The sequence below is a fragment of the Cynocephalus volans genome, chromosome 8 (assembly GCF_027409185.1).
Source record: "Cynocephalus volans isolate mCynVol1 chromosome 8, mCynVol1.pri, whole genome shotgun sequence".
Lineage (NCBI taxonomy): Eukaryota > Metazoa > Chordata > Mammalia > Dermoptera > Cynocephalidae > Cynocephalus > Cynocephalus volans.
This window is the reverse complement of record NC_084467.1, coordinates 142,860,504-142,883,581: the sequence shown is the minus strand read 5'-3', so window position 1 is coordinate 142,883,581 and position 23,078 is coordinate 142,860,504. Positions and strand designations below refer to the sequence as shown.

General features: G+C 40.1%; 1 protein-coding gene across 6 annotated transcripts in view; it reads right to left on the bottom strand.

Annotated features, from left to right (window-relative positions):
- SMG7 (SMG7 nonsense mediated mRNA decay factor) overlaps positions 1-22,760 on the bottom strand; it is an 80,893-nt gene extending 58,133 nt beyond the window's left edge. For 3 of the 6 annotated variants that reach the window (XM_063104006.1, XM_063104009.1, XM_063104008.1), the window contains exon 1: positions 22,442-22,714. In XM_063104006.1, the coding sequence (XP_062960076.1) occupies positions 22,442-22,470 (29 nt within the window). In that variant the 5' untranslated portion in view covers positions 22,471-22,714. Of the gene's footprint in view, positions 1-22,441 lie in introns of all 6 variants that reach the window. The other 3 variants (XM_063104010.1, XM_063104007.1, XM_063104005.1) reach the window with 3 other exon arrangements.
- Positions 22,761-23,078: the final 318 nt, after the last annotated feature.

The following is a 23,078-nucleotide window of genomic DNA, read 5'->3' as shown; positions in this document are numbered from 1 at the left end:
AGAAGACCTTTTTGGGTTGAATACGTTTGGGGATCGTTGAGCTTCTTGGATCTGAAGATCTGTGATTTTTCCTATACCTGGGAAGTTTTCTGCCACTATTTTGTTCAATATGTTTTCAATGCCATGTCCTTTTTCCTCCCCTTCTGGAATACCCATGACTTGGATATTTGAGCGCTTGAGGTTGTCTGATATCTCTCTCAGATTTTCTTCCATGTCCTTGATTCTTTTTTCTTTTCTTTTTTTTTTTTTTCTGTCTGCTTGTGTTATTTCCAACAGCCCATCTTCAAGTTCAGAGGTTCTCTCTTCAACTTCCATAAGTCTGCTTGTTAAACTCTCCATTGTGTTTTTTATTTCGCTGAATAACTTCTTCAGTTCGTCAAGGTCTGCTACATTTTTTTTCAGGATATTGATTTCCTTGTACATTTCCTCTTTCAGGTCCTGTATACTTTTCCTCATTTCATCATGATGTCTAGCTGAGTTTTCTTGTATCTCATTCAGTTTCCTTAGAATTATCACTCGATATTCCTTGTTAGTCATTTCAAGGGCTTCTTGTTCTATAGGATCTAGAGGTTGAGATTTATTATCTTTGGGTGGTGTACTTTCTTTATTTTTCGTATTTCTGGTATCTTTTCTTTGATGTTTATTCATTGTGGCAGGGGGTTTCACGGTCCACCGGTTTGACACTATTGACTGACTAAGATGTTGCTGTGGTTGCCAATTTGGTATGGCTACCTCAGTGACTGCTCAGTTCGCCACTAGTGCCTTGCGTGTGTGGTTGCCTCAGGTCTTGGGCCTCTCCGGGGAGCCACCTCTCTGGTCAGCTTGGACTCTGCTGGGCTGCTGGGTGATGGAGCAGTACCGCAGGGTGTCGGTCCTGCCGCTGCCGCTTCCCACACTGCTGCCGCTGCCGTTGCTCACCCCGCTGCCGCCGGCCCCGCTGCTGCCGCTTCCCCCACTCCCACCGCTGCTGCCGCTACCGCTGGTGCCACTTCCCCCGCAGCTTCCACTGGCGCCGCTACCGCCGGTGCCGCTTACGCTGCTGCCGGCTCCTCCGCCGCTGGTGCCGCTGCCGCCGGTTCCTCTGCTGCTGCCGCTACTTTTCAAATTCCCTATGAGGTCGTATGAGAACCCTTTTGGCCACGCCCCATCATGGTGCTGGCTACCCTTCTCTTCTGCCTTCTCCTTCCCACTGGTGCCACACCACCTCTCCTCTACTAGGTTCTCCTCTGGCCTCCAACTGCTTCTGACCGTAGCTCAGTACTGGAGTCCAAATCTCAACAGATTTTACAGGACAGATATCATACAAAGTATCGAGGCTTAATCACAGAGGCACCCTTCAGGCTCATGCAGGAAGCCAATGGATTAGGCCCAGCTCGAGAAGGGCCACTGAGAAGGGGGTCTGGAGCAGCAGGTCACCGCGAAGTGCACAGGGCCTGAGCCGCTGACACTAAGGAGCCACAGTACTTCAGGGTAACTGGCTGAGACACTAGCATCCAGGACTCTGTGAACCCTGTAAATTTTAGACTTCTTAGGACACATACTACATCCTAACATATTATTTCTTCAATTAATCTCTGAAAGTGTAACTCATACTATAACACCCCTACCCCCAAATGCCTGGAGGACTGTTTAACTCTGCTGTTTGACTTTTAGTCTGTCTGAGCTTCAATTTCCTGTATGAAAAGTGAGGGTCAATTATGTTTATTTTGCAAGGTTTGTTTTGTCAGTGAAAACGTTACACACGCGAATGAATACTGTGGATGCTAAAGCACCGTATGAAAGAAAAAATAATCAGGAGTAAAAAACATTCTTATAAACATTTTATTTTTCCTGGATTGGCTCTCGTACAATAAACATGCTACACTATTGGTATAAACATGGGCTGTCCCATATGATGGTCACTATCCACATAAGCACTTGATATACAGTTAGTGTGACTAAGAAACCAAATTTTAAATTCATTTAATTCATTTTAAACTAAATGAATTTAAATTTTTTTAAATAGCCACATGTGGATAGCGGCTATCACAATGGTCAGCACAGTTATGTATCAATACCACCGCTACTGATAACCTACTGGAGTAAAACAGGAATTCTTCAAAACCTACTCACCTCCCTCCACCAACTGTTCTCATGTCACCATTAGAAAGGCAACGGTATAGACAATAGCAATTTTTGGTAAACAGGTGAGAAATAGATGAAAAGCCTTCACATAACAGAGCTGGCTTCCTATCAGTTAGGATCTGAGAGAAATAGTATTGATTTAAGTTAGGGTACTGGCATATGAACGTGGCTTTCCACTCCTTCTCTGGCTGGCACCAGAACAGAAACAGAAATGTATCTCATTCATCTGTGTATCTCTGGTAGAGAGTTTGTAAATCGAATAGAATCCTCACACCAAAGACTCCTGACTGTATTTACACACTCTCTCTGGCTGGTACTCTTTTTAGAAGCCCAGCATCTGAATTTCCGGTTCTATTTTTAAGAAATCTTCCCAATTTATAAGGCAGAATCTGCCCCCCATTATAGATTTTATCAGCTCCCCTTTTAGCTAAGGTGCAGACACATGATTCAGGCTCCATCAATGAACACACCAACCCCACATTTAAGTGGCAGCTAACGAGAGAAAGCAGGGACTATGGCTAATCCATCCTGAACAGTGGTATCAACTACATTCAATCTCCAATAGCGGTGGGCCAGCATGAGTGGTATCAGAGGTCAGGGATGCAAGTTATGGACAGAATTAAGGTTCTGCACAGTGTCTTCACAGGCTGAGCTCTACAGTGTAATTAGAGGCACTGCTCCAGGCTGCAGAGCTTTTATGGGAGGCAGAATAATGGTCCCCCCCACCCACCCACAAAGATGTCCACATCCTAATCCGTAGAACCACTGAATACGTTACCCGCAAAAGGGCTTTTTCAGGTGTGATTAAATTAAGAATTTTGAGAAAGGCAGATTATACTGATTATATTACATTATATGCCCAATGTAATCACAAGGATCCTTATAAGTGAAAGAGAGAGGTAGGAGAGTCAGAGAAGGAGACGGTAAGGGAAGCAGAGTGTAGAGTGATGGGATTACTGGCTTTGAAGGTGTTAAGGGGACCATGAGCCTCAAAAACTGAAAAGGGCAAGGAAAAGGATTCTCCCTTTAGAGACTCCATTTCAGACTTCTGACCTTCAGAATTGTAACATAACACATTTGTATTGCTTTAACCCACCACGTTTGTGGTCATTTGTTACAGAAGCAATAGGTCTCAAGCTCTTTAATACTTAAATGAGCCAGAGTTGTTTTTGTTCCTCACATCTAAAAACCCAACTGATAAACTCCCCTTATTCTCCCACCCTTACACCTTTAGTTATTAGCATTTCTTAAAAAGACTATGATACAGTTTTTGCCTCTTTTCATTACTTAGATCAAGTGTGCTTAGTTCTGTTTACATCATGATGATTATTGATTAATTATTCAGACTCTACCATTCCTTGAAGACTGAGACATGTCAATTATTTTGAGAAATTTATATAATTCAAAATGTTTACAATAAGTACAATTTCATACATTACTAGTCAACATTTACTGAGTATCAGTATGGCTCTAAGGTTGTACCAAAACAGTTAAGAGAAAGCCCTTCCCTCATATGCCAACAAGAGAACAAAATGGTGAATACACACAAAAGTAATGTGACTACCATGAAAAAGGATTGAGAATAAAGAGAAACACTAGTCAATTATCTGAGAAAACTCACAGAAAGTCTTTTTGGAAAAAGAAACTTTTCAGGGACAACGTGAAATCATATGAAAGAAAGAAGTTAAGACTGTGAGGTAAGTAGAGGAAAGTTGTCCCTTTTCTTGAGTTAACTACATTTCTGCTGTCTCCATTTCAGGTGACAATATGCTTTAGAAAGAAAATAGTAAATTCAAAGATGTCAGGTCACATATAAAAGTATAACTTTAAAAATTAGTTATTTCAAGGTTTTCCTTCTAAAGCAAATTATTATCTAAGATCTGAACTTTATACATGCAAAATTACATTCTTTATTGTCAGAAGCTGGCACCTGAACATCTCTAAGTAATAACTCTACCAAGAAGGAAATAGGAATAAGGAAAAAGAAATTCCAGTCTTATCTACAAAAACTGGCAAGTCATTCTCTACTTGTTCTATTAGCCCAAGTGTGTCAGAGTTATTTTTCCCCATAATTGCTGGCTTTCAATATTCACAAAGGTCCTTGAAAATAAGACTATATTTAAGTAGTGATACTTAAGGCAGAAAATGCAGGAGGAACAGTTTAAGGAGGAAGGAGTAGCAAATCAACAAGTTAGTAAGACAATTCCAAGCAGTGTAAATGAATTTATTTCAAATATAAATAAATTTATGTTACCATAAGTAAGCTTTTTGACAAAACTATCCCACCTTCTCACAGAAAATAAATGCATTAGGAAGGTTGAGAATGATGAGAGAAATTTCTTCAGATTATATATATATAATTATATATATTATATAATGTTCTACATAAACATACTATATAAACAAAAAATAAAATAAAAACAAAGTCCTATAATCCTAGGCATATAAACAAAAAATAAAATAAAAACAAAGTCCTATAATCCTAGGCATATAATAGAAAACTATAGATAGAGTCATGGTTGAAAGCATGGATTCTGGAACCTGACTCCTGGGTTCAAAACCCAGCTCTGCCACTTTGTGTTTGACACTGGGCTTAACTATTTTGCACCTGTTTGCCTATCTGTAAAACAGAGCGATAGTGGTATATACATCATAATACTGCTATGAGGATTCCAAGAGTTAATATACTTACAATGTTTGGAATGGTATATGACACAAAATAATTGTAAGCACTGGCTATTACTGGTATTAATCGTGTCCAAAGAACATACAAACAGACCTTCTCTATAAAATTATCATTCCTTACTGCTACTCTACATGCAAGCCTTAATGTCAGAACTGAAAAAAACAAAAGTAAGTCAGTGTCTGCCAGATTATAGGTAAACGGATGCTAACCCAGGATCCATATGGCAGAGAGTCTAAGAGCATAATCATTAAGAAGACTTTCAAACAACAAACAGGTCTAAATGATTCCTAAAAACATTATTTCTAAAATCATAATATAACATACCAAAAGAATTTAAAATGAAGAATATTAACTCAGGATTCCCTTTTAAAGTTTTACAACGATTTATATTAAAGGATATATACGACCACATCAGGATATACTGCACACACTTCCCAAATGCAACAAAAAAATAGTAAAGATTTACTTTTATAAGAAGAAGATATAATCTTTATATGAAGGAAAGCAATTCCCTGTTAGGATTTAAGAGGAGAGGATTACTCTGGTGACACATTTGAGAGCTACCATCACCTGTGGCTTCAAACCAGGTGCCAAAAATAGTGGAGAGGAAAGACTAATCATTATTTCACATATAAAGAAACAGTGGATTGGTTAGAGTACAGCCTTGTAACACCAAGGTCACAGGTTTGGGTCCCTGTACTGGCCAGCTGCTCCCCTCCCCCCAAAAAGAAAGAAACAGTGGCAGTAACTAACTGAAAAGCAGAAAACTTTAGGGGTAATGTGGTATAATATGAAATATATTTGGTCTTTGTCCCCAATTCCTATCACAGAGCACCTAAAACCCTTGGAAGTTCCTGATAGGAGTATCTTGTCACAGTCCTTCCTCAGTATCCTTGGGGAATTAGTTCCAAGGATCCCCCATATCCCAAAAAATACCAAAACCCACAAATGCTCAAGTCCCAAGGTCAGCCCCATGGAACACGTTTATGAAAAGTCAGTCCTACAAATCCACTGGTTCTGCAGCCCACAAATACAGTATATGATATTGGTATAAGGTATTTTCAATTCTCAATCTGGGTTGGTTGAATCCAAGAAAGTGGAACCTGCAGATATGGAGGCCCAAGATTGTTCATGAGTCCCTTTTAATCAAACCTGAGTTTATGCTAATGAGGTAACTTAGGGTGGGGCCCCTAGATAGCCTCAGGATGGGGCTGCTCACCAGAAAGACTAAGTGATTAAAGGACTGGAAATTTCAGCTCCACCTGCTGATCTCTGGGATCAAGCTCTATAAAAACTCCTGAACAACAAAGATTTGATGAATTTCCATGTTGCTGAACACATGGAAGTGCTGGAAGGGTGACACACCCAGAGAGGGCATGGAAGCGCTGCACCTCTCCATACCTTGTCCTATTCATCTCTTCATCTGGCTGTTCATCTATATCCTTTACAATATCCTTTATAATAAACTGGTTAACATAAGTAAAGTGTTTCCCTGTGTTCTATGAGCCACCTTGCAAATTACCAAACACAAGGAGGGGGGTTATGGGAACCCCAATTTATGGCTGGTTGGTCAGAGGTATTAGGTGAGAACTTACTACTTGTGATCAGTGTCTAAAGTGGGGACAGTCTTGTGGGATGCACCTTCAACCTGTGAGATCTGACACTGTCTCCAGGTAGACAGTGTCAGAACTGAGCTGAATTATAGGATATCCAGTTGTTGGCCACTGGAGAATTCGGTTAATATATGGAGAAAAACTCTCACACATCCGGTCACAGAAGTGTGGTGCGCTGCGCTGGCTTGAGTGAAAGTAAAGGAGGAAAAAGTTTGTTTTGTCCTTTATAGCTATTTTATTAGCTTGGTATCACATTATATCATTTTCAAACTCACTTTTACAACACACGGCCAAAATTCCCAGATTCTAAATTGTTCTCTCATTTCTACCATGGGAATATGGGGATCTGAAATGAGTAATCTTAAAAAAGAAATTATGTCCACATTTGGATATAAAACCAAAGAAAAGTAACATGTTTTATCAAGAAAAGCACCTACTTCAACAGGGTTTGTGTATGAAGATGAAATATATGCCATTAGTCACGCAGTCTGGGCCACAGTCATTTCTCATCTGGAGCCTCCTAATTACTCACTTATTCCAATTCACTAGTATGGGCTTTCTTCCTCTGGTTCTATCACTTCTTATTTAAAATACTCCTATGACTTGCCAGGGCTTTCAGGACCAAACTCAAACTGCAATGAGTTTCATAATCTGTCACCTGACCCCCTCTCTAGCCTATGTCCTTACATTCCTCCCCACACAACTTGCACATTAGCGTCTAGGTCACGATGTTCCTCTTTGAAAACAAATTTATCTTCTTCCTGAAATGGTGCTTTTAGATAGACTAGTCTTCTAAGGCTTATTTTGTTTCCCTTAAGATGGTTTATAACATCGATCATGGTATCCTTAGTACCCTGTGGGAAAGTAGCCCATGATTCATTTTCAAGAATAGCTTAACAACGGTTGCTTGACTAACTTGTTTGTGGTGTGATAGTCCCTGAAAGTGCACTTTCCCTATAGTGACTTCTCAAGATGGTGGCTGGTCACCTTGTTCTTTTTACTTCCTGGTTCTTCTTCCTCCTCAGGACTTCCAACTGGCCTTTTTCATGGGCTTGTCCTGATTCCACCCCTTTCTGCCAGAGGGAAGGAGACCATAAATGCTTTATAAGGAAGTAATAAAACTTAGGCAACGTTCAGGAAGATTGTACAATCCATAGTACTCAACTAATGAGAAACTGGGGGAGGGACTTGCGCACTAGGGAATAAATTGCTCGATGTAACCTTTTGGGGTGTGCCTGGTTCATTAGACACGCAATCTTGCAAGACCACCATTAAAGTCTTGCTTCGCCACACCTCATGTCTCCGTGTCCATCTTTTGGCATTGGACGGGTGAGAACGTTTCTCACATACCCCAATTTCTTTAAAACCAGTCACCTAAATAAACTGTTACAAGAAGTTCTATTCCTAGTCCTCTGAGAAGAATAAAATTAAATGGCCATAAGTCAAATGCACATATAGTCAAAGGATTGTCCCTGATCCAGTGGTCCTATTACTACTTCAGAACTTTGTATACGTACATTCAAGTAAAGAAGAAAACTAAAGAAATCCAATAAAGACGATATAGGACAACTGCTCCATAAGAACGTGAGGTTTTTATATACCAAATAACATACTAATATTAATAACAAAAACTCCGCTGATTGGTTTCTTTTACGAAGCACAAGGCACCTTGCTAAGAACTTTTACTCTATTATCTCCTGTATTCCTTGTCAAGCCCTAAGAAACATATTATCTCCATTTTACCAGTAATGAAACTGGAATCAAAAGAATTAGGTAACTTATCCAAGGTCTCACACTCAGTATTCAAACCCAGGGAAGTGAGGAAGCAGAGGCCTTGCTGTTAAATCAATCTAAGTGCTCAACTTGGCCAAAACTCTCATTTGCATTTGGAGTATCAAGCTAAACTTTCTGATACCATAGCTTCACTTTTGAAAGGAAAGTAACAAATTGATAAAGTAAATCACATGAGGTAACAGCTTTCCATATCAGAATTATTCTGAACATAACAAGGAAAAGACAAGTAGAAAGAGTACTAGACAAATCCAAATAGTTAAATAGGGAAAAAAAAAAAAAAAAAAAAAAGGCAACAGGGAAACCCACGAAAACATAAACAAGGCCAGAGCAAAAAGTCATAACAAACGTAAGCAAACTGAAATGCATAACACATTCTTTGAATGAGTATTCAGCAAATATATGCTAAGCTTCCACTGTGTTCCAGACTCTGCAGAAGCCTTCAGGATACAACTGTTAACAAAACAGTCCCTGTGCTCAATTAATTTGTAGATGGGGAGGCAAAAGGAAGAAATCTTGGATGCTGCAGAGAAAACAGATGGTAACAAAAAGTCCATGGGCAAGCACAGTTTCAGTGGAGTGGTAAGGGCGGACAGCAATGGGCATTCAAGAAGTAGAGTCTGTATACACCACATTTTTAAGGTGATAAATGGGGAAAACAAATGATAGAACACAGCTAGGGAAGAATGACAGATTAAGGGGAGCTTGTTTAAATGTTTATGATGAAACTCCAGTACAGAGAAAGAAGATAAATATAAAAAATACTGTGAGAGCCAGAGCAAACAGAGACTGCAACTTTCATTTGGAGGAAAGAAACCTCCATTCTGAGAAGTGGGATGGCGTCAAGGACTAGTGCAGGAGGGAGGAGAAAGCAGATCAATCCCACCAAAAGTCTTTTATTTTATGTTTACTGTAAAGGCCATCTGCTAAGTGTAGTAAAGCTTCAAGAAAATAGTAAAAGCTTAAAATAGCTACTATAAAGAAGTGGGCAAACCAGGGAGAAAAAAGAACTAACAGATACTGAAGTGGAAAACTACACATTTAAACAGCATTGGCCAGTCTTTACGATTTTTTTTCCAGCAGGGCTACCCATAATACCCAAAGAGGCATACCGTCAGAATCATTCAGTGTTGGATTTTCCCAAAGAACTGAGCTGCAAGGACAATGGGACAAGGGAACCAAAAGTACTGGTAAGACAGTAATTAAAGTGATGTCTAAAGAAGAGTGGGAAGGAAGAGCAAAGAAAGGAGGAGGAAGAAAAGGGAAAAGTAGGAAGGGACTAATAGAGAAAAAGGAAGAGGAATCAGTGCACTAGAAGTCTTAATCAGAAGCAGTTAGAATGATGGACATGAGGCTGTAGTCAGAATAGAAGGGGTGAATTTTGGATTTTAAAGGTAGAAGAGTTCTAAAAAATGACAAAGTCTAAGGTATGATATGGGCATATGTGAAGGACAATGTATTAAGAGAAAGGTAAAGAAGTGAAAGAACTGAAATAGGAGAGCAGCATTTTCAAAAGAGCATTCCAAGAAAATATTGATCCTGTGAAATATAACATAACTTTGGAAACAACAAACTACATCTCCCTCTTGGAGGTTCATAATAAATATAGTATATCACAAGCTAAGGAGAAGTCCTACAGTAAATAATCCAATTTAACCCAGTGTTCTTAAATTTATTTTGCCTTGGAAATATTGGTAATTGTAACACCTATGAATATCCCAGTGAACTCATGTTCAATAGAATACATTCTGAGAGATGCTATTGTACTGGATAGGTTTGCCCACATGGAATGCAGGTAAAGATATCAAGGGCTCTGCTTTAAAAAAGTGAGATGCATGAGACCCTCAGTACTGGTGTGGATGTGTGGAAACAGGTGCTTTTAAACACTGCTAGGGCCAGAATAAACAGTTCAAACTTTCTGGTGTTTTATGGCAGTATCTACTGCATTAGTTTCCTATTGTTGCTGTAACAGATTACCACAAATTTAGTGGCTTAAAACAACACAGATTTATTATCTTACAAGTCTGAAAGTCAGAAGTCCAAAATGGTACCAGTTGGCTAAAATCAAGGTGTCATCGTGGCTGCATTGCTTTTTGGAGGCTCTAGGGGTGAATCCTGTTTTTGATCTTTTCCTGGTTCTGGAAGCTGCCTGCATTCCTGGGCTCCTTGTTCTCTTTCATCTTCAAAGCCAGAAGGATGCCATCTCTCTGGTTCTAAAGCTTCCGCCCCCATCTTCCACACTTAAAGGAAGTGATTACATTGGCCCACCAGATAATCCACTATAATCTACTTATTTTAAAGTCAGGCTGATTAGCAACATCAACTCCATCTGCAACCTTAATTCCCTCTTACCAAGTAAAATAATATTCAAAGGTTCCAGGGATTAGGATGTGGACATCCTTGGGGACGAGGTAGAGTACATTATTCTGCCTACCACACCTAACAAAGTATTTTTAAATGTGAATACACTTTCTCTCAAATAGATGTACAAAGGGATATATGTGTACAAGATACTCACTGCAACATTTTTTACAATAATAAAGTACTGGAGACAGCATAGATTTTTACTGTTAGGAAATCAGTTTAAAAGATTACAGTACTTCCATACAACAGAACAGTATGCTGATGTTTTCAATGATGCTACAGATATATAATTATGAACATGTCTTTGATAATGTTAAGTGAAAAGAAATTACAAAACCATATGATATAGCCCAATCCCAGTTTTCTAAAGTAGGTACATACATATGAATACGCAAGTATGTAGATAAGTTTATGTACATATAAAAAATGACGAGAAAGCTATACAACCCTAGACAGCAATATGACCATCATTCCTGAGTGCCTGGAACAGTCTAGACTTATGACTGCTGTACCAGCAGCAGTTAACACTCTTTCACTGTCAGATGATCACACTTACCAACTTCTGGTTTTTTTGTTTCATTCATGTTTCATTTTTTAAAATAAGTATATATTATTCTCCTGGATTCTAAAAGTGGTAAGAACCAGATCTGTATCAGCACTTGAAATTTTAAGAAATATAAAGTAACTTTTAAAAAATATGCTTTTTAATACATGAATTTGCAGCTACCTGATTGTGAACCATTTAAATTAAATATATTACACCACCTGACAACATCAATGGCAAATGTGGATACCTAAAGGGAAACTTTTCATTTTTAAGGTCACTGTCCAAGTGTGTGCAGTGGACAACGAGGGAGCAGATTAAGGCCAATACTAACTTTGCCTCTAATTAGGTACCTTGAGTCTAATTTTCCTTCTCTGTAAAATGCCAATCCAATTATGCAAGGTTATTGCGTACATTTAAGACAATTATATAAAAGCATTTTGGGGCCAGCCCGTGGCTCACTCGGGAGAGTGCAGTACTGATAACACCAAGGCCATGGGTTTGGATCCCATATAGGGATGGCCGGTTAGCTCACTGGCTGAGCGTGGTGCTGACAACACCAAGTCAAGGGTTGAGATCACCTTACCGGTCATCTTTTTTAAAAAAAATAAAAGCATTTTGAAAAATATAAAACAGGAATAAAAGGTAAAATGGTACCCCTGAGGAATAAAGTAGTCCACTTCACAGTAAAGACCCCTCAACTACCCTACAGCCATTTACAGCAAAACTGCTCCCACCCAATTCAAAGACAACATTAGCAAGTTTATAAATTAAATACTGATATATTCAGAATGCAGAAAATTAAATCAATGCAGTAATCTAAGCTCTTTACCCACCTGGAACTATGCCGGACTTCATATATATACATCTTCTCATCTAATTCTCCCAGTAATCCTATCACTGTCATTTTACAGATTGCAAAACTAAAACTAGAGAGGTTCAATGTCACATTACTAGTACATAGCAGAGCAAGGATCTGAACTTAGGACAACCTAAATACAAACTAGGCCAGTCTTAATTTAAAGACCTTGTTCATTCAACTTGCTATCTCATGTTTCCTAAGACATAAGGAAGCCGGAAAGACTCCTGTGTATTGGTCTACAGGCAACTGAATTAATAAACTATCTTTTTAAATTAGAAAGCAATTAATCTCGGGAAAAAAAACACAAAATAAAAAGAAAGTGATTCATCTGTTACATTTTCTTTTCTTTTCTTTCCTTTTATAAACCAGAATTTATGATCAATATACCTTATCATGTAAGTTGTGCTTCTTAATGTGTCCTGTCCTTTTTTCATTAAAAAACAAAACTAATGATTATTTCAGGCAAACAAATAACATTGTCATTTTGGTTATTTAAATTAAGCAGAATTTGAGAAATATGAATTTTATAGAATTAGAAATTAAAAGTACAATTTCACTTTAAAATATATTACACAAGCTGTGTATGTACACACAGCAAAAAACTCTGCAGAAGCCACAAGATACTCTTTTATACTCAAATTTATCCTGTGATGGTTCTCTTAACATTATGCTTTTTATCTTTTTTGACCAGTAATAAAAATTTTTTCAAGTAAGCAATCTTTAATGTTTTCTTTGAATACCATGTTCTAGCTGCATTTTACTTTGAATCTCACTACTCACTACTAATTACTTCACCACTGTACAGTATCTCAAAGAAAATCTGTTTAAGTAATCACCTGATTAAAAAAACTGAATAATAATACATGACCTCTCTAAGAGGCAGTACTAGTAAAACACATTCTAATATACCGTATCCCAACTAACATAACACTGAAATACTGTGCCTTTGGGAAGAGTAGGAAAGGAAAAAGTACCCAACTTCTGCAGTCTGTGAACCCATAGAGTTTTAGGAAACAGACTGAGGATATTACTACATCAGTACAGTTACTTAAACATGACAGACTTTGGAATAATGCTTTTCATTTAAGATTAGACACCACAGAAATCAAGAACTGTGAGAACAAAATGCTTATCATCAAAAGGAGTCTGCAAAGTTCTTTTTCTTTAACAGACTTGAAAAAGTTAAATCCAAAGAGACTCCACTTAATCTCAGTAACTAAAGCTTTCTGATGTTTCCCCCTAATGCACAGAACTATTCCTTCCCTCACCTCAACCTCCATCCTTGTCTCCTTAGCTGAAGAGGCGAGGACTCTATATAAAATAAGTCCTGTCAACCCAAAGTTGTTTTCAGAATTACTTGTATTCATTATAACTCTCATGTTCTCCCATATAATAATTTAATAATGTCCCAAATAACTAATTTTTACCTAAGATGAGGCTACTTACAAAAGTAGGGGAAGGAAATCTAAATCTTTATGTATCTCAAAGGAAGTATTATAGGCACTGCATAAACATTTCTCTTGTGTCTCCCTGTTCCAGTAGGAATGTGTACAACAAACACGAGTCACTCAAACACTCGTACAAATTGCTCTCTTAAGATTAATGACCAAGTTCGTTGAAAGAGAATCTCAAAGGGAATGAAGAATGAGACCGGGATTAATCAAAATCTCTTTAATTTACTTGACATAACCTGACTGCCAGTCTCATCTGAACATGATGTTTGCATCAACAGAACTCTCAATCGTTCCTAAAGTTAAACTTTTTTTAGAGTTTCTCAAACACATAGCCCTGAGACATCTACTCGTTTTGTTCCTCTGCCTGCTATACTATTCCCTTCTTTTTTTGCACCTGGCTAATCATACTCATCCTTTAAAACTGAACTCAGGTGTTCAATTCCAGAAGTTTTCTCTGAACTCTCCCAGGCAGGAAAAGTTCCTCAGTATACTCAGTAGATGGCATCCCTTTGAAATATCTGTGCAACATGTGTCACCTCCAGGGGACCACTATCCTAAGGAACAAGAATCAGTTCACTCATTTTTATATTCCCAGAGCCTACCAGTGGCATACAGTAAGTATTCCTAAATGTTTTGCAAAAGTAAAACAAAAGCATGAAAATTTTATCTAACATCTATTATGCACACTATGCATTTGAAAAGTGCTGAGACACTTTCTCTATCATGATCTAGGTGCACAGATAAGTCACATATAAAAAAAGAGATCATTACAAAATTAAGAAATTATAAGTACCAAATGACTCAGAGACAGGAAATGCTACTGGGTTCAAAGAATGCAGAAATCACCAGAGTACACAACGAAGTCTTCACAAAGAAGGTGACACTTAAGCTAAACTAGTGGAGGATGGCACTTCCAACAGGGGAAATGGCATGGGCAGAGAGATTTAGGCAGAAATGGATATGCCATGTTTAGAAGACACAGAGCAGATTACTCTGGCTAAAGCAGTTGGTTCCTATCAAAGGGTAAGGAGATACCACATGGCAGAGGCAAACAAGAGTCATTTTATTGAAAACCCACAATGCCAGATTAAGGATTTTAAGGAAGGGAAAGTCATATACAAATACTTTTTCAGGAATATCAATGTAGAAACAGGAGATTAATTGGCAAAGGGACAGGTGGTAGAGTCTGAAAGAGAAGTAGTTTGTTAAACACATGTAAATCTTTGTTATTTCAACACTGACAGCAATTTTATGAGATTAATGTTCCATTTTACAGATTAAGAAATCAAGACCCAGAGATGTTGTTAATCCAAAAACAGAGAAAGTAGTGAGCAGTGTTTAAACTCCAAAGTTAATTCTTTCTTTTTATTACTGCGAGAACTTCAGGCAAGGTTGGAAGAGTATTTCAACAGTATGGGTATAAAGCTGACAGCACCGGCAATGAAAAAGGGGAGACATTTCCAAAGGAAGGCAACATTTCCAAAATACTGTAAGTGTAAGAGAGAGTAAGAAAACTGGGAGAACTGAAAACTGACTGCAAGCATTTAAACCTGAATGGGGAGGCGGGGTGGGGCGGGGAGCAAATAGCAGCACCAGTGAGGAAAAGGAGAAAACATAGTAGAGTGGGGAGAAGGGAAAGAATAAAGAGTGTCCTTTTTTTTCCCCTGGTGGCTGGCTGGTATGGAGATCAAATCCTGGACCTTGGTGTTATCAGCACCACACTCTAACCAACTGAACTAATTGGCCAGCCAAGAGTTTACTTTTAAGAGTGTTCGGTTTGATATGAGAGTAAGACTTCTAAACTTCAGAATGTCCAGAAGGCAGAGGTGTAAAATTATAGCATTAGTCAGTGCTAAAGACTAATTTTCAGGCTAATTTTCTAAGAAAAACTTAGAAAGGCCTAGTCAGAATGCTAATGTCATACATTAAATGAGAGTGAGCAAAATTTTTAAAAATCTATTTGGAATAAAGGAGCCAGGAGATGTTCTTACTGCCTGAAATGCTAATTTGCCCAGGATCCACTTTTTAAAGTCTCATCCATCTTTCGACTCTCAGATCAAATTTCACCTCCTCTAAGAAACCCTCCTACCACCACCTCCACGCCTGTTGCAATAAACTTCTTCCCTATACTCACACAGTACTTTTGTTTCTCTACGATAGTGCTTACCAGTTTACCTGCTATTACAGTTAGTTAAATGTCTTTCTCCAGTATCTTTGAATTTGCCATAGGCAAAGCCCCTATAATTTATGTTCTGCACATAGTAAGTATTCAATAACTGCCAGTAAAATAAAACACAGAACAAAAAAATTAAAATATGTATAAGTGTTTATGGGTAAAGTCTGAACATGGTAACTATCCTATTACTGCCTAAGAGAAAACGGAGAAGAAAGCTTAAGAAATAATCTGTGGTTTAGTGGAGGAAGAAACCAGAAAATGAACCTATGCTGTGTATAAACAATATATCTTTCCTAAATTAGTGGTTCTCAACTGGGGGGAAATTTGCACCTCCAGGGAACATTTGGCAATGTGTGAGACATATTTGGTTGTAACAAATGGGGGAATGATACTGTCATCTAATGGGAGAAGGCCAGGTACGCTGTTGAACATCCTCCAATGCAAAACAACCCCCCGCAACAAAGAATTATCTGGCCCAAAATGTCAATAAGTGCCAAGGTTGAGAAACCCTGTTTTAAATGAAACAAACAAGAAAAAAATCCAAAGTTGCTACTTAGTCTACCTGAGATTCCTAAGTTTTCTTAAACAATTAGTAGTTACCTCCTCTTCCCACTGACTGAAAACTGGGTCTAGGGGAGAGTAAAAACAGCCTTCCTAAGCAGCTCCACTTAATGCTAACAAGAAAGGAATTGGTTACAAGTTCTCACTTACCACGTGGGTAAGTGAGGGTAGCCAAAACTCCATTCCTATATTTACCTATAAATGCTGATTAGCCTCTGTTAGTTACAATCTCCCAGACTATTGATAAGTCTACTCACAGCAATACAGTAACTAAATTAACATATAGCTTGACTGCAAAACTGAAATGGCAATACGAGTACATGATGACTATCTGCCAAGATACCTACATACGGATCAACAATCCACTTTCTGCAGAACATCTGCTTAATAATTTATTCTCTGAACAAGATCAATCAGTTAAACTAACCCACCTAAACTTTCAGGTACTCATTAATGCCACCAATAAAAATCTGAAAGGCTAGCCAAGTAGAGATTTAGCTGGAGCCTGCAATAATTTTTCTCCAATATAAAACACAAACTGGCCCTGTCAAACTGAACTACTCATCAGTCCAAAACTGCCTCATGAGAAACTTGCTAGCTAGTGGGTCCAGATGTTATAACATATCCTTTAAAAGCAACAACAGAAGCTGAGCCCGTGGCGCACTCGGTAGCGTGCTGCGCTAGCAGCGCGGCGACGCTCCCGCCGCGGGTTCGGATCCTATATAGGAATGACCAGTGCACTCACTGGCTGAGCGCCGGTCACGAAAAAAAAAATAAAAAAAAATTTAAAAAAAAGCAACAACAGAAACCTCAGCAATGGCTTCTTCTACCATGAAGGTAGCAAAGAAATGAAACAAAGGAAGTATACATTTTGAATCCAATTGAAACCACAAGGGAAACAGAAATTAACGACTAAAATAATTTAGCCAGTCAATATCCAAGCAGGTAATACACTATTAACACCATTACAGCAAAGTCTTATAAGCCTCAAGAGACAGTCATTCCTTTCAAATAATTTTACCATGTTTGGTAAATCAGCCATGTTTAGCTGATTTTCTGGGACCAAAGTTACTTTATATCCTGTAAAGGACATGCATAGTGGGAAGAGGAGATGGGGCAAGGGGAAAAAGACCTCATGGCCCATGTGGATTAATATTAGCACATGCTATAGGATGGGGTTTTTTTTAATAGACTTTTTATTGCAGTTTTAGGTTTATGGAGAAATTGAGAATAAACTACAGAGAGTTCCCATCCTGTCCCTCCCCTCCCACCAGTGACTACCCAGCCAGGTATTACCAGTTTCTTCTAGAACCTAGACCCATCCTATTTAGTTATATATTCCTCCTAGTGCTCCCACTACCTTTCCTGTTCCTCTCCCCAGGCTAGGATAAGGCTTTTTATCCAGTCTCATCCCCTCCCTTTATTTCTCACTCCCAAGATTTACAGTGACACATTTTATATTACAATATACTGGATATTTTAATTCCTGTTTGAATGAAAACCATTTTTCTGCTATCTCAGAAAACAACTCTGTGGCTGTTATATCATTTCTACCTCTGGTAACAAAGTTTCTGGAAAAAAAAAGAGTGCTATTGGAATACAGCCTCTTCACTACAGAGGTATCATGCAAAAGAACTTAACAAAATGGACAAATTGTGAACCTCTCTTGTAAAGGGGTCTAACAACAGGGAACAACTTCAAGTGGATCTCACTGAACACCTACAGCATAGGGAGAAATTAAAGACAAAAAGAGAATAATGAAAGAAGGAAAGGAGGAAAGTGGGAGGGAGTACAGAGTACGAACAGTACCTCCCACAAGTGTAGGCAGATGTCATTCATTGGAACTTGTGCCACCTTTTAGAACAGGATTTGACCTATTTGACTAGTATTCCCTATGGCTATGATTATTCTACTTTCTTATTTTCCAGAACAACTTTGATGATGTCTTCTCTGTCTGGTACTTTAATGCTTCTTCCCCCAACCATGCTTTTCCAACTTTGATATGTTAATTTCCATATTTCTATTCTTTCAAAATGCCATTATTTTAAAGCATGATATTATACCTCACCTACAATGTCATCTATAGCATATCCTCAGCCTTCTCCCACTCCCACCAAATGAACTGTATTCCATATACCCTTTTTCCTTTTACTCAACAGAGGTGCCAAGGTCTTTTAAAATCTTTCCTTTTGGGCCGAGCCCGTGGCGCACTTGGTAGAGTGCTGCGCTGGGAGCGCGGCGACGCTCCCGCCGCGGGTTCGGATCCTATATAGGACTGACCGGTGCACTCACTGGCTGAGTGCTGGTCACGAAAAAACGACAAAAAAAAAAAAAAAAAAAAAAAAAAAAAAAAAATCTTTCCTTTTGTCATAAACCAAGAGAAAATACTCTGAATTTTTCTTCAATTTGAGTAATAAATTCCCAATGCTATTCAGCCTAGAACCCCCACATCTAAGACCATTTCTTATTTTTATAAAATGTAAGAAAAGGACTCTTGTCACTCTGCTATTACAAAAAATATCACTTCTCTTCTAATTAAAAAAAAAAAAAATCTCATTATCCTTTCTTGCCCAGAATATCACCTTCTTTTCCATACAGAGGTTAGGTTTTCTTCCTTTCATCTCTGCTCTATTTCTACAACTTGAGAGTACTTCAGTTCCCTTGATGTTGAATTCCCTCTTTCTTGGTCTTACTGAAGCTATCCTCATTTCTCACTCTTTTGAAACTGCCATCTTGCTCCCTGGTTTCCCACCACCCCACCATTTCAGTGCCAAACACCTCAGCTCATTTACTCTAAATTAAATTAAAATTCAGCTGAGACAAAACTAATTTTCATCTACATGAGGGAAGATCTGTAGCTATGCAGTTTAAAAACTGCCCAGTCATGGTCTTCCACCATTGACAAAGGTAGGCAAGAAACCTGTTCCTAAAGTAAAGGTCACAAATAACAACTCCTTACTCCCAACTACACTCATTCAGCAATACCCAACATCATCCCAAATTGTCTATAAAAACCAACAGTTCTATTTTCAAAGAAAGTGAACATAATGCTTCCCTGAAGATATTCTCTAGTCTCCCCACAGCAGACTTTAAATGGAATGACTATCTAAAGGAGGAGGGAAATTCAGGCTGGTGCAAGCCTTTATTACCCATCCCCCTTCCCCCTCAGTCCCAGATTACTATTAGCCCTAAGACTTGCTTAATTTACTTAGGACAGACACACAAGATTGAGACAATTTTGGCTCTCAGGAATCTTTAAGGGACTCCACATCCTATGCCGCCCCTATTTTGCCTGCTCAATTTTAACTGGAAAATATAGGTTATTTAAACATTGTGTACATTCTTTTTCTTTTCTTCCTTCTTCAAAGAACTAAATTCATCTCAAGCTGTTTACCACTGATTCCACAACCTAAGGATAAGTATTCCCTACCATGTACTTATGAAATACAATATATATTAACACGGAAGCCCTCAAAGCCCACTGATATTCCCAATAAAAGTGCCAGCACTCTCCCAGTCTGCTTTTCATCACACCTTTCTAGCCCCCTGCCACTACCTTATTTCTGGCCCGAAGAGTCCACTATACATTACACAAGTAGATTCATTTTCCTAGTACATAGCTATGAACATGTGAATTCCCTTCTAACAAATCATCTCAGATTCCCCACTGTCTACCCATTTTAACTATAAACTAAGGATCATGATATTCAAAACTCTCTTAACTATGATCACCTTATCAAATAGGCTTTCTCTGATCACCTGGCCTATATAAAACAGTACATCCCTGTCTTACTTTGTGTTTCTTCCTGGGACTTGTGACCACCCAATATATATTTATCTGCTCATGTTTATTGGCTGTGTCCTTCTACTAGACTATACCATCCCATGTTCACCCTTTTGTTCATCAGTGTATCCTCAGAGCCTAGAATACAGTAAGGTCTCAGTCCATATTTATAGAAAGAATGGAAGAACACAAACATGCGGCACAGTATAACTGATTTAAAGTTAGAAGACCTGCATCTGAGTTACACTTTCCACATACCAGCCTCGTGATCCTCAACAATTTTAACTTCTTTGGGCTCGCTTCCCTCAACTGTAAAAGGGGGTCAAACTTGATAATCTATACAACTCTATCTAAGCTTTTCTAGCTGTTATCACCCTATGTTCTTGTCCAACTGGACAGAACACCTCCCTCCCCCCCAACCTCCCCATCTACATATCTCTGCTCAGCTTCCTTCCATTTGGAATCCCCTCTTCTCAATCCACACCTATCAGAATATTGTTCATCTTAAGTGTGAATTTCTTCTAGAAGCCTAACTGTAAGCTCCGTAGGAGGGTGGAGTCCTTACTTTTCTATTCTCAGCATTTGGTACAATGCCTCCCATACAGGTGATCAACAAAACGACTGATGAATCATAAGTGTAAGAATGAGCAAATGAACAAAGGAATCCTTTCCTGATTTCCCCCCAATTGCTCACATAAGCCCCATCTTTGGACTTGTAACACTTGGTATCTTTTACGGTAGTTACCATATTATATACTGTGCTGTTATTAATTTACTTGCCTAATAGAAAATCAAACTGCAAATCCCTTAAGATTAAGGACTATCCTGATGGTTCCTATATTTTTCTACAGCATCAACTATAAATCTTTGCCATAGTTGTATTTACTAAGTTTATCTGCTATTAAACAATAAAGAGATAATAAAGGAGAAAAAAGGGTCTCGACATACAGATATCATTCCAACTGTCCTATGGTCATTGGGCATACATGCCGTGTTAAACTCAGGCATTCAAGCTTAGTTCAAAGATCTCACCATTTTCTCCTCTCCATACTCTGCTCAATAAAACTATTTCTGCTTTCAAAAGTAAAATAGCCGCTCTATGTATCATGTAACTACATACCTTCCCTTGCAATATATATATATATATATATATGGGGATCCACTCACACATCAATACTCTCACTTTGCTAAACAAATAATATGACTTTTCCACTCATTTCAGACCCCATCCAGTTCCTTCCCAGGCAAGGTATGAAACCACCTTCTTTTCACATCTTCCCATAAGGCCTGCCTTTCTTAGTTCTGCTCCTCAAAGGCAAAAAGGACCCATTTTAAGGTCTTCCCCTTTTCTAAGCAGTAACTTCCCAGTTAATCTCAGGCTCTAACAACCACATTTTTCTCTGCCATCAAGATTTTTGGCCCTCTTTACCTCTATCTCAAGTTCGTATTCAGCTTCCACAGAACCTTTCTGGCTGCACAATAGCTAGTGTCTTTCCATTCCATATAGTCTCGCTATCATCTACTAAGTTCCAATGTATCTGCATCTTCTCCTTCCTGAAAAGTGCATCAATCTCCGCCCTTCCCCCACCGCAGACACACATCTCACACACCTCTCTCTCTCTCTCTCTCTCTCTCACACACACACACACACACACACACACACACACACACACACACACACACACACACACACACTAAGTACCCATGCGTCACTCTACCTCCGACACACAAGTTCCCTACACTACTCTTAATGAATGCACACGACTCTCAGAATGGTATCTTCCGTCTCCACTGATGCTAACCTAGTTTCTTCTGGGGAACCCAACCTTGTCCATAGACCTCCCTCTTTCCTCACTTCCCCATCCATTCCTTCTTCAGCTCCCCCACCCCCACCCCCACCCTGTCAACTATATACAGATGACATTATCTCTCAGTACTCCCAACCCGAAAATGAAGAACATACTCCAGTTTCCTGCGGTCTCCTCCTCCTGTCCGCCCTCCCGGATCTTCCCAACACCCCAGGTGTGCAGACTTCCACCCCGTCCTCTCCTCATGCATGGCTCCAGCCAATCCCACGCCACCCCACCTTCCCCCGCCGGGAGGTCAGACTCCTCCACATCCACCTCCACTGGGGGTAGCCGCCGCCTCCCCGTGCGTCTCTCCCTACCCCTCGCCGGCGAGCCCAAGGTCCTGGGCGCGCGCGCACGCACACTCTCACGCTTCCCCAACCTCTCTCCTCGCACCAGGACGGACCCGCTTCGTTGGACCTCAGCCCGGCCGGCGGTGGCTGAGCACCCATGCAGGCATGTGAGCCCACTCAGCCCCCTCCTGCGATACCCTCGTAGCCCCCGCTTCCCTGTCCGGGAAGGAGAGAACGAAGCAAGTCCCCCACCACCCCGGACAAACCACCTCTGTGTCTGTTACTCCGAGCCCCAAACCTCGGCCCGCTCCCCCTACGTACCGGGCCAGCCTCAGCACTCACCGGAGATACTGCGCGCTCTGCAGGCTCATCCTCCGCCGCCGCGTCTTCCCGCGAAGCCTCCGTGGGTCTCTCAGGCTCCTCGGAGCGGTCCCGCGGCCCCGCGGGTGCTGGCGGCCGCCGCCATCTTCCTCTCCTCCGGCTCCTCCTCGCTCGGCGGGGGGGTGGGGGGGAGGGAGGCGAGGGGGAGGGAGCGGGGAAAGCTGCTCTAGCTGCTGCTCCGGCCCGTGGGGCGCAGGGACACTCCGACCCGGGAGGGGCGTGGGGGAGGGAGAAGGGAAGGGGGCGGGGGAAAGAGGAGGGAGAAGCGGAGGAAGGAAGTAGGGGGGCCCTTCTCGCGAGACTTCAGCAGCGCCGGTCCCTCCAGGTGATTTCTGCCTCTCTGTAGTGCTCCCTCTTGGGACCAGCGAGCTGTGAGGAGCCTGTGCGGCTGCTCAGCGACCTGCTGGTGGCGCTTGGAGGCTTCTTGCCAATCCACCCTTGTCCTCCCGCACAAGGGGGCAACCCCAGCCTCACTTGGAACATCGAGCCCAACTCAACCGCGAGTTACACTTAAAGTCTTCCCCCGTCTTTCCACTCCACCCGATTTCTCTCTTCCTTTTTCCGCTCCTCCACTCTTCCCCACCGGAAACGCTGCCCC